The 13126-nt window shown below is 43.1% G+C and overlaps 1 protein-coding gene across 2 annotated transcripts in view; it reads right to left on the bottom strand.

Annotated features, from left to right (window-relative positions):
• Nucleotides 1-13126, bottom strand: part of CLCN2 (chloride voltage-gated channel 2) — a 580205-nt gene that overhangs the window by 130869 nt on the left and 436210 nt on the right. For both annotated transcript variants that reach the window (XM_085635528.1, XM_085635529.1), the window contains exons 14-15: nt 7211-7321; nt 4645-4858 (exon numbers count right to left, since the gene is read on the bottom strand). In XM_085635528.1, the coding sequence (XP_085491654.1) occupies nt 4645-4858; nt 7211-7321 (325 nt within the window). The remainder of the gene's footprint in view (nt 1-4644; nt 4859-7210; nt 7322-13126) is intronic.

Here is a 13126-nt window from a genome sequence, read left to right as displayed (position 1 = left end):
GGCAGCAAGCTGTAAAGGCTCAGATGGAAGAAGAGTGAGAAACTTCTACATCAGGCGCCTTGAAGTTCATTATTTCAGGCCCAGGAGATTCATTGGAACACAGCAAGTCAGACACCTTGGAGTCGGCCACTTTTTGGCGAAATGTAAACGATTCAGGGAAAGAAATGGCGGCAAAGAAACAGACTTCACGTGAAAGATGACCCTACAAAGTACTGTGAGTATACAACTGTAAGTGCATAATACCCAACAAAAGCGTCAACTCGCGGTCCTACACTGACAAAAGCATACGTCTACAAGATGAGCATTTGTAATAGACTACCATTTATAGGAAAGGCATGAAAACCCACCCAGAAAATCATTCAAATGCTATTACAGAGAAAAATGTAGGCGGGCTTGGTGCTGCAGACAGTGGGGGTGTTGGAGGGAAACCTGTGATATGGGGGTTTGCCCCAATTTAGCAAAGAGCAGAAGACACACCTCTTTGAAGAACACCACATCAAGGTACAGCATCCTTCTACTATTATAGGCCTAAGCATACATTGACTGTATCTTTGCCTTTGACCCTGTGCAATCCTCCATTGCCATAAAGACTGGTTTGTGTCATTCAAATACCACATACATGTACACACTAATGCACAGTGTCTGTAGATCCCGCTTTCCCACAGACATTTAATTCACATTTCTTCACAAAGGTAAATGATCAATGATTGAATAATGGTCATGCTAGAACAAAAAACAAAGAGAGGATTTATACAAAGAAGGGATCTTAGGAAATTAGATTTGATCACCGTTAACCAGGTTCCTTTGGTCCCAGGTTATCAGGGGTAACTAGTCTCCAATTGTGCCAATCACATTTGTGTACCACTGACGTCCTGTGGCCATCTTTCTATTGGAGCCCAAACTGGATCACCGAGTAGTCCTTTTTAGCACTTGCCTCTTGGCACTTTGAGGCAGGGCAGTCCAAGGCTTACTCATGGACAGGATGAAGCTTGCACACTAAGAACACATTATCACACAACAATGGGCCTCATTATGCAGACAGTCGGCCGAGTATCCGACCAACATCGTTGTGGGATTCGGATTGGCCGGCAGGTAGTCACCGGTCCCGCCCACCAAATTATGATCCAACCACAGTGTAGGTGGTCGAGAACATGCCTTTTGCCATTGAGACTTGAATTGCGGCCCTGGAAAGGGACGCAGCTCAAGCCCCAATGGCAAAAGATATGTTTACAACCAACCCTGCACCATGCACCAGGCACTATTTGGTGCCTGGCACAGGGTGCATGGATGTTTTTGGGGGGCACTATAATGGAGGCCCAGGGGGGTCGGACCGCCATGAAAAGGCAGTGGGAAATGGACATAGAAATCCTGATGGCAGTGTCTGGGCAGGCACTGCCGTCATTCAGGGATTACTTGTCTGACCGCCACCCCGACGGGATCTCTGATCCTGTTGGAGGCGGTGGTCTTTCCCCCTGACCACAGCGCTCCGACTGCCGGCATCATCACAGCGCTCCAACTACCGGGCATCATAATCGGGCAATCGGACCGTGGCCCTGAATGTCAGGGCGGGCGGACTGCCACTGACAGCCTGTTGGTGGCGGTCCGTTCGACATCATAATTGGGCGCAATGTCACTAAATAAGTGAACCGCTTCGGTCAGGGCTTTTTGTGGTTAAAAAAAAAAGAAACTACATATAACTAAATACAACACAGAAAATATAGATACATAAAGAAAACAAGAAATCTCATCCTAAATATTATTATAGCACTTACAGCGCTTAGGTATTAAGCTTTATTTTCACTTAACAGTCTGTGGCAAATTTTATTCAAAGGAAATGTTCACAGTTACCTACTTCCAGTTCATGGAACCAAGGCTCACAGTTGTTGGCCATTTACTTGAACGAGAAAGTTCACTCCGCGTGTTGGCGACCACGGGCCCGCCACTCAAAAGTGCAACGCACAACCACAGTCCTCACAGTGTGAACTATCTTACCCCAAGTGCCCAGCTTTAAAATAGGCCCTGAATCAAAAGCTTTGTGCCTTGAGTATGTTCTGAAGCATGCAGTGGAGAGATTGTTGATTCAGACCTCCGTACAAGGACACACCAGGAGGAGTCGGTTTCTTTTTGTTTCGTAACCAGAGACATACTACATACTTCTTATGCAAACAGAACACACTAACAAAACTATATAATCAACAGCTGCAACGACAGACACCTGGAACCACATCTCCCACACAGTTCCTTTTAATTGAATACTGGTGCACTACACCCATGGTGTCAGTCGTTGCTTAACACCGCTGCTGAGCAGAAATACATAAAAATAAACCACAGGATGGTGCACCCACAAAAAAAGTCAAAAGTTATTTTTGTATGTTGGTTACTTTCTTTGTTGGGAAAGTTATATTTTGTTTTCCTTAAATACAGGAACGGTTACAACCAACGCGTTTCGTTCAGCTGAACTGAACTTCATCAGGGCTTATTTTTGAGTTTATATCGAATATATCTCTTTTCAGAAAAAGACTCCATTCTGATGCATGCCACCATATTGGATTGTGGCACCAATACCATCCTTTTGGGCTTGAGTAAGGAAATGAATCCCCAATTATAACACCTGAATCTGTGTGTCCCTTCACATCATCACATGCTCCTTCAGCTTCTCACCGGCAAATATTAGCTGTACGAAACGCGTTGGCTGTAACCTTGACACTAACACAACTGACAAACCTTCAGTAAAGGAATTCTAATCTTAGAACCATTTTAACATTCTACCACATTACCCTACGGTGAACAATAGAGAAGTGGAGCTGAAATAAAAGAAAAACATATAATAAAGCAAGCGTTTATAACATAATACAGAAGGAAATGTTATGTTATCTGGATTTGATTAAGAGCACCATCTGTGTTTGGTTCCTTAGCCCCAACTGACCGAGCCCATATCCTTTCAATAAATGCAAATTAAATATATACATAAGATGTAACATTTACATTTAAAGCAAAAGAAGGTAACGTCGAAGAAATTCTTGGAATAGTCGAGGACACAGCAATTAATTGGACAAGCCGTTCTGAAATTAAGTAAGCAGAAATGTTTGCAGCATGGCAAACAGATAAACAAATTACTCCCAGTCAGAAACAAAACAATTCTTGGTAAAATGCAGTTTAATTAGAACGGGGGGGGGGGGGGCGCAGGTGGTGCGATTGATTATGTTGTTAAACCCTGGATTTATCGATTTTATTCAGCAAGGGCTCACAAATATGCCTCAGTTAAAAAAGATCAACATTGCACCAGCATAAAAATGGCAAAGAAAGACGCATTTTACGCCGGTCCTGCACTTACATGTCACAGAAGGTGCATTCAGCGCCTGAGTTTTATAAAATCAACGACGAGAAAGAAGGGTGAAACTTTTCAGCCTCTGTGCAGGGCAGACAATTTACACATTTGCTTTAGTTTATGCAGATATTTTAAAGTGTTTTTTTTATAGCTGGGGAGTTTAATATTTGTGTTTTACACGTAATTAATTGTTTTGCAAGCTATGCATGAAAAGCTAATATCAAAGCTTCATAAATATAACTGAAAGTGGCCAAGTTGAAGAGGTGGGATTCAAACACTCCGTTTTTACATCAGAAGTTTGCACTTTAGCCACAAGGTCAGGTCTCCCCCACAGCCCACCCAGGATCACCAGTGCTCACCCACCAAATGAACCCCCCTTGCCATTAAATGTAATAGGTGGAAACTGCGTGGCCATTCACTGAAGGATTGCCACAAAGCTTGAATCTGCTATGTGGAAAAAAAGAAATGCACAATTCCCTTTACACGGTCATGCTAATTTATTAATATTTCCCTAAAGAGGATTCTTACTCAGAATAATTGTGTTTTATTTATACAGCTTTTGCTACAGCAGAACAGGGTCACCATTTAAAGAACTGTAAATTGTTTTTAACAGCAAATATCTATCTAATGGGTTATTTAATTTTCCTATACTTTTTTGTTCGGTGAACATTTAGTGAATAAGATTTTTACACCCTGGCCTTGGGTCATTTTACTTGCCAATTAATTAGGCAAAAAGTAACTTTGTCTCGTGGACATTATTCCTATATAGAAAGTGGTTTTCGGCAGCATTCGCGCCAAACACAAACCCTCTGGACCAGTGCTTAATTTGAGCCCATGGTTTCCAGAGCTCCGCACCGGCACTTAATTGTCAACACCAGCACTTATGACAGCTACCACATGGTGGCGCTGTTTGTGCAGTTCACAGATGAGCAGAACAACAGATGTGTATTAATTCAATATACATTAAAATAAACTGCCACTCAAGCCATTCTTATAGCTTTGGGGGTCTCAAACAGTCTGAACTGTCAAACTTGTAGCAGTGTGATGGTTAGTAGTTGTGTAGGTACTTTTATTGGCAGCGGCAATGGGGGGTGCCAGCTGTGGTGGCCTCCTGACGAGGGCCCTGGCACTAATTATTTTTACAAATTAAGCACTGCTCTGAACAACAAAAATATCTGTCATTTTTCAGAGGGACTGAATCCCGGAAGTAAAACTGTATAAATTACTCAGGTTATTAATAGTGAGATCTAATGTTGAATCATCTTATGAGTTGCATTGCCAAACAAACGTGACTTTTCTGTCCATGGTGTACTTACTCCTGGTGACCCCAGCCCAACTCCGGCAGGTATGGGAGCTTCTTAATCCGAATGATGCTGTCGTAGAGCGACGGCTGCAGGCTCTGGGCCACCGCGTTGGCCAGGATCACCGCTATCATCACCGGTAGGATGTGAGAGATCTGACCCGTCAACTCGAAGACGATGACCGCCGTGGACACAGTGTGGGTCACAGCGCCGGAGAGAGCGGCGGCACCTGTTGTGGAAATGAGCAGATGGTGCAAGGTACGTAAGCATGTGCGAGTCAAGATATGCATGAGACAAAACTAGCGGGCAAATAGTGGAGGGTTGCTTCAGTAGAGGAGAAGTGGCGATTGAGGAACATGGACAAGTTGAGACAGTGGAGTAATGAAACTTGAGTGGGCCCACTGCAAGGTACATGGAGGGGACCTCCTCCGGACTCAAGCAGGAGCTCTCAGGACGGTACTGTGCTGAGGGAGGCCCCTGGAGCTCGGGCCCCCATCACGCGGGGCTGCGGGGGCTATGTTACGCCAAGGAGTTGAGAGAGGGATCTCTTGTAGGTGGGCCCAGAGCCCTACCAAGATGTTTATCAGTGGAAGAGATGCTACTTCAGATTACCCCTTTCTCAAACACAGATGAGGGGGAGACAGCCACGCCAAGTAGGATGTTGATGCCCCACAGGCTTAGTTCATAACCTGAGAATGTCTGTTTTCAGTAAAAATTAGAAACTAGATCAACTCCAGAATGAAGATGAGCAGGGGAGAGAGAAACAGGCAGAAGGGAGGTGGGATGCGAGAAAGCTTTGAGTGGAAAAGAAACAGAAGAGCGACAAAGCAAAGAAATAGAAAATTTGTGGCAGAGGAAGAATGATAAATAACGAACAGTGGAAGAAAAGAGTGAGACAATGGGATTGAGATAAAATAAGATCTTTCTCCTGCACGCCTTTTGAATTGCGCACAGCTGTTAAGTGCGTTGTTCAGATTCAAGTGTGTTCGGGTGTCTGCACCAGTCAGTGCAGTTTGGTTTATTTACGGTAAATCTGTGGTACCTCTGGCCAGCCTCCATCAACTAGCTGGGAAAGTCAGAAGAAAATCACAAGATTTATTTAATTACTTATTGAGTAATTTTATAGTGTGTTTTAGTGCAAGCAGCCTTCGGGTCACTTCATCGATCTAGTGGTACTGTTGTAATCTCCTAGATTTATTCTTAGAGGGCATATATTGCATTCAATGACTGTATAAAGTTATTTTCAGGGCATTTTACTAAAAAGAAACTAGTGCCCAATGTGTGAGGACTGCCCGCACAACTTACCCCTGGTGGCACCTGGCGCTCTACGAAGCTATTTACTAGTCTGAGAGATAAGGGTGAAGTATGTAGGGTGTCGCTACAATGTCAAGCAGTAGGGCTTTAGTAGAGTTTACCACCTAAGCTGGATGTGTGGAATCTTTTTTTTTTCCCCAGAAGAGAGAAAATCATTTATGTAAGTCTAGAAAATTGGGTGTTATGATGAGGTGCTTCTTCAAATGCCAAAAACTGGCATGTTTTGGTTCTGCACATGTTCAGAACTACAGGAAGGGTTGAACTAGAGTGATTTCAACTAATGCAAAAAGTGACATTTGCAGAATGTTTACAATTCCATGGTATGAACTATATATAGGATGCTGGCACTTCTGCCCTGGAGTGATCAGTCGGGGTCAAGAATGAAGCAGCTAAAATGACTCCTTAGATAAATAAACACAGGCATTGGTTGAAAGGTCCTTCAAGCGCATGCTGGGGGTTCCCCAATATTTCCAAGTGTCCCCATTGCTTATTTCCTCATCTGGACATACTTTAAGGGAAGCCAGGGGTCACAATGAGTAGCCCAACATTGCTGCTTGCTACCCCGATGATCACATAAACCGGTCTACTGAATGATGAAAAGTAAACTTAACTGCAGTTTTAATAAGGTTTTTTGCCAGTTTGTGTCATAAGGTTTGTGCTTTGACGATCAAAGTGCTTGAGAATTTTTAAGTTATTTTGCACTTTGTAGGATTGTTCTTAAAAAGAAAGGAAAGAGACAAACATGCAAACCAGAGGAGAGAGAAAAGCAAAAGAAGGGGCAGAGGGGACGACGTGAAAAGAGAAACAAAAAAGAGTGTGGGTTTGAGAGATTAACATTTGAAATTATGCTTTCAAATGAAAAACTCTTATCCCTTTCCACCACCAACTCTCACCAATGGTGGTGATGGAAACAAAAATAATCCATGAACTCAGAAATGTTTTGTGTAGACTTGGGGAAGCAGTACTGTTAATAATGCATAGAAAAACAAAAGAAAAGCTACAGACTTTGTGCTCTACACGTGGTCATCATATACACGGAAACGTAGATGTCAAGTCATCTTCTAGCATCACATTCTGTTCGCATAAAATGGCAAGAGAGAAAAAGAAGCTGAAGAGGAGATAGAGAGAGCGAGAGCAAGAGAGATAAAATGCAAGAGAGACAAAAAGAATATGCAAAGGAAAGATATGAAAAATGTTAGCTGGGAAGAAAAGCAGACTTAATAAGGGGAAAGAGAGCTGGAATGTCTGAGTGAGCCAGAGTTCTTACCTACCACCGCATAGCCACCAGGGACAATCCGGTACGTGTTGCCATCTGCATGGATGCCATCTGGAAACCACGCCGCCATGCTCTCGCCAATCAAGCGCCCAAAAGCTGCCCCTGAAAAGAGAAGGCATCTTCGTGATTGGAGATGGGTGAACCTATACCTGGGGTTTGGAGAAGCACACAAGACACAGAAATACTCCACGTAAAGGCTGTGAGCAAGGCAAGATCTATGTCTTTACAATCACGAGGAGAGAAGGAACAAAAAAAAAAGCTACAAAAATCTTTCATGAACTGCATATTGAACATGGTGGCTACAATGAACACTGGTTGACTAAACAAATTATAGCAGGATTAATTCAAAGTCTACATAGAGTGGTCCTTGTGATGACATGAAAGGAAGGATACAAGTTGGGGCATTTTGAATCAAATCCGTAGCCAGGCGTTATTCCTGCTCTTTGAGGTTAGAGGTAGGGGTCTTTCTTGGTCAGTTCAATGCGGGGGGTTGATGAGGTTCAAATTTCCCAACAATCACGCTGGCATATCTTGATAACATATATTACATTAGCAAGAGGGCATGAGGGGAATAGGGGCAGTGTAAACAAGAGTAGTGCGGATTGTTAGGGTAACTTCAAAGACAATACAACATTTCATGGAACGCAGCGCAGCAGCCAAGAATGCCGCGCTGCGTGACAGGGGGGGACCAGGAGAGCTCCATATCCACACAGGAGATATGGCCTTCTCCCCTCTCCCTAGTGTGGGCGCAAAATGTGATTGCAGTGTGCCTCATGCACACTTTTACACCATAGTGCAAGGGTGTGCGCGTGAGTCTAGCATGGGTTTTGTACTGGAAGGCTTCCCGTCCAGTATAAAATACTATGCCTAGACAAGTTTTAAAACTTTTCCTACTTCGTATTTATGCTGTACAGTGCAGCACAAATGGAAAATTAGAAAAGGAAGGAGAAAGGAAAACATTTCTTTCTTTAACGGCTGCTTTCAAAAGGAGCTACTTTTTTACGCAAAACCCTGTCTACGTTTTTTGGTATATAGGGTTTTGCATCAAAAAGCATGCGGCAAACGACCATGTAACACCCCCTTTGAAGTCAAGTGCTACTTTGCGTTACTTTTAAGGTAATTTCCAGCACAAAACAAATTGTGTGCTGGAAAATAAATAATAGAAAATAATTTTTGTGCAGGTTTGGGTCACTTTTGTGACTGAAGCACAGGGCTAAATGTTGGTAAATCTGCCCCAATATGTTGTAAATAATCAGCAGTTTTAAGAACTTCAAAACACAGAGAGAGAGAGTATCTCTGGGTGTGCGTACGTTTGAGTGAATGTCAAAATATCAGGTGAAATCCGACAGCCACTTCACCATACCCGACTGAAAGCACCTGCACCCAAACTATTGACTAGAGAATCCATTTATTAGTGGGGTGCAACACCCCTAACACCCCCCTTTAAACTGCGCCCCTGGTTACAGGTTGGCCTCTCTCTCTCTCTCCGTATCCACTTGCTTACGAGGTAGAAAACAGTGGGTTGAAGGAAAACCAAATTAATTATTTATTTACCCAGAAGGTTCTGTGTAACTGAACACTATTTGTACAGTTGAATTCAGCTGTGCTGCCCACAAGCATCATCTGCTGGCACAACCAGTTGATCTAGATTCACCAGATCTGCAGACACGGGGGCTCTGGGGCGAGCCAGGCGCATGGATTGGTTGCAGGAAGGTGCAGGAGGATGTGCAGGAAGATGGGATGCCTGCAGGAAGGTGCAGGAGGACGGGTTGCCTGCAGGAAGGTGCAAGAGGACGTGTTGTCTGCAGGAGGGTGCAGGAGAATGGGTTGTCTACAGGAATTTGAAGGGGGACGGGTTGTTTTCTAGTAGGTGGAGGAGGACGGATTGTCTGGGTTGTCTGCAGGAGAACGGGTCATCTGTTGGTAGGTGTAGGAGGATGGGTTGTCTGCAGGAAGTTGCAGGAGGATGGGTTGTCTGCTGGTAGGTGCAGGATGGACGGGTTGTCTGCAGGAAGGTGCAGAAGGACATATCTGCAGGATGGTGCAGGAGGATGGGTGGTCTGCAAGAAGGTCAGCAGGATGGAATGTCTGCAGGAAGGTGCAGGAGGGTGGTTTGTCTGCAGGAAGGTGTGGGATCATGAGCGCTCCAGAGGGGGGTGCATTGGGTTGGTGTCTGGGGGGTCAGTGAAAAGACAAGAGACCCGAGTGTACGAAAGGATTTTGTGGTAGCAATGCGTGCAATTAATATAATCCCTTGCCTTGCAGCGGGAACAGATTACGACATTTATTGTCCAGTATCGCACATGTTGTTTGAAACCTTTAATTTGAAAAGCATTCAGCTGGTTGAAAAATTAATTATTTTGAACGGAACGTCTTAAACTTTCTTAATTATCCTCACTCGTTTCCTCACAGCGTTCGTCAATTCACCCCACTTTTGTCTCGCAACACCCTGCTTGCTCACAGCGCTGGTCTATTCACATTCATTTTAATTTTGTCTCACAACACCCTCGCTTGCTTGCAGCGCTTGTCTCTTCACCGCACTTTTGTCTCACAACACCCTCCTTTCCTCACAGCTCTCGGCTAGTCACCCCACGTTTGTCTCACAACACACTAGCTTGCTTGCAGCGCTTGTCTATTCACCCCACGTTTGTCTCACAGCACACTCGCTTCCTCACAGCGCTCGGCTATTCACCCCACGTTTGTCTCACAACACACTAGCTTGCTTGCAGCGGTTGTCTATTCACCCCACGTGTGTCTCACAATGCTCTCATAGCTTCGCTTTCTCACCGCTCCCTGCTATTCGCCCCACTTTAGTCTCACAGCCCCCTCGCCTCCTCACAGATCTCTTCCCTTTCCCTCACCGTACCAGTCACAGGGTCACATTTTACTTCCGGTTGATCAAGCTTTCATTTTGAAACTGTTCAATGTTAATCTTTCCAACACCTGATGTTCTAAATATGAGACGTATGAAAGCTTCAAATTAATGAATGCACCTCTGCAGTGCAAAATCTCACACTCTGTGCAGGACAATTCTCACTTGCAGCTTCATATGAATAACACTGTGGTCTGTTGAAGTGATGAAATGAAGCAGGTTGAAGAACATACGTTGTTTATTAAATGAAAGTCGAATACAGGAACAGGCGAGCGCCAGGGAACACAACTACTCCTTTCCAACTCCAGCACCAGTCTCACCCACACTCTAGAACCTAGAATCCCTACCCATGACATACTACCACTCTAATAACTCATACATACACGCGGCATACAAACACGAGACAACCAAGGTACATGTGTATATACTACATCTGTGAAGTTTAATTCTGGGTTCCAAATTCCAGCATGGGGAGGCCCGTGCACGGCCAGTTGAGGTCTGGAGACGTCTTCAAAATAATCGTTTATTAGCGGAAGCAAACATTTGTTTACAAATCTCACCTGCAACAGGTGTATCTACTTTATTGTATGTATCGCTCCTATCCCTTCCCTCACATACAAATTAATGTTCTATTAATGATTATTCCAAAAGAAGAGATTTGAGTATGAAAAGTGGGGAGAAAACTTACAAGATAAACGTACCATCAAAACCTCATTGATTTCCCACAAAAAGATAACAGATATTAATGAAAGTACAAAAAAATAAAATTAACCTGACCACGCAGTATGGCAAAATCTACCTAAAAAGAGAACCGCTTATTGATGAACATACATTTGGATGCGACGTCACAAATATAGGTTGAGGCATCCACTTAATAGCAACACCTGTAGATTTCTGGGCTACAGCAGTTTGTGTGAAATGTCTTCACGTGTCTGTGTGTAAATACCTCCCAGACAGACTTCCCGAGGCCCTGAGCAGCTTAGGGTTGGACTCATTTACCAACTTGCACTGAGATGACAGACAGGCTGTGACCCACACATCTCCCATTACTTACCTGGAGAGAACATGTAATGGGTAAGGATCAATTCATTCTATCAGGGACTCCCTGGAGTACATTTATATATTAGCAGATTCTGCAATGCCGTTCCCCAAAAGATGGAGGCACGCAAGAAATCCACACTATATATTTCAAAACACTTTATTATACATTAAAGCCCATTCTAGTGCAGATTATATTAATAAGTGTTATTGTAGATATACAAATAATGGAGAAAATAATCCAAGCGTCACATGGGAAAACATTGAAAATTGACAACATATTAAGTGGTAATCATTAAAACAAATCAATAAAGGAATCGGTCTTCTGTGCTATCCCTCACTCTGATCTCCTAGCGGTGTATATTAGCACCAAAAGTTAGGATGAAGGGTTTCCTAGATGGCCTCAAACACTGATATCTTTTGCTCATAGTTAATAGCTGTTTTCTCTGTCAGCAGCCTTGCTTGGACAAGCAAGGTCAATCTTGGCCATTGTTATAGCAAGGGATTATGGTGTCATGGTTAATGGTGTGCTTTCAGCCAGCCCATGGTGGCATGATATAATTTTGCCCATGAGAACCCACTTGACTTTGAGTGAGGGCTATTCCAATAATAGGATGTACAAGCAATAGAAGTACAACAAACCTTTGTGGATTAAGAATGAACTCTGGGATTACCACAGAAGCGGCAATTTCCTATATCTACATAGCTTGGTTATGGTGGGTTTGGCACATATTACATAATAAGAATGTTCACACCAAATTAATTATTCTCCTGATGAAGGAGGATACTACTAAAATGAAGACCCGAAACGTTGAGAAATATGCCTCATATGGGCGTAGGAATAATCTTTTGATTTTGGCAATTTTCCTCTTGGAACGGGAGAAGTTAAAAAGCAGATTGTGAGAGTACTAACTCTCCTCGCAGTACTGTAGCCATAAACCTATATGACATACAATATAATGGGGTTACATTGATACAGCTTTGAAAATAATTTGTATGGACGGCAATAATCCAGTGATGTAGTTTTAGGTTTTTAAAAAATGTTTTGAAAATAAAAATTTATATTTTTATCACAGCTATTTGTACTTCATGTTTGTTTAGCAAGTCGCTTTTGTTGCCCGGCAACCACTCCCCTAGCGACATTTGACTGTCACATTAGAATTTAGAAATGGCAGATAATAAAAGTCCCCAAAGATGCAAACAGGCCTCCTCCCACCTCTCACAATGAAAAACACTTTCTTTTTCATAATGAAATCTGTGTTCAGACCACAGGTGTCTGGTCAGTTGTATGACCACCATGTTCATGTCTGACATGTTGACGTGTTGCCCTATCAATGTTTCAGAACAAGGCATCGGTAGTTCTCGCCAGTAACCACATGGACACAGACACTGAGATAAAGGACCATTTGGCACCCTGAGGCCACCGAAGAATGTTTTCCAAATCAAGAGCAGCATTCCAGTCAACACATAGTCAACCAATAGGATCAGAACTTAAGGAAAGCCAATGGGGTGAGTCTGCCAAAGATGCTGAAACCTGACCAATGGAAAGAGCCATCATTCAGATCTCACACATTTAAAAAAGGCAGGTATTAAAAACAAATTAATAAAAAAAGAAACAATGGTATATAAGGAAAGTAACACAAGGGTTGCAAGCAAAAAAGTCAGCAGATTTACTAAACAAGCAACAGCTGGGCAGACAATCATACATATTTGAAAAACAGTAAAGCAGGGAACACAGTGTAGTAAAGAGAATCAAACAGAGAAGACATTTGCATATTTCATGAATCACAGAGACAAAATGTGTTAGGTATGTTAACAAGCGGGAGGCGGAGAGGTGGGTTATGAGGAAAAAGAGTAATGTGTGCTATAATTTATCTTTTAATGAGAACACTACAGCTTCAGCTCTGTGTGTTAGAAGGGCTTTGCAGATGTTGGAAAACATTTCTATACAAAACAGAGTGACAGTCTTTAGAAAGACAGTGCCAGGGCATCCATTG

Source organism: Triturus cristatus, chromosome 11 (assembly GCF_964204655.1).
Source record: "Triturus cristatus chromosome 11, aTriCri1.1, whole genome shotgun sequence".
In the NCBI taxonomy this organism is placed as follows: Eukaryota; Metazoa; Chordata; class Amphibia; order Caudata; family Salamandridae; genus Triturus; species Triturus cristatus.
This window is presented reverse-complemented; position numbering and strand designations above follow the sequence as displayed.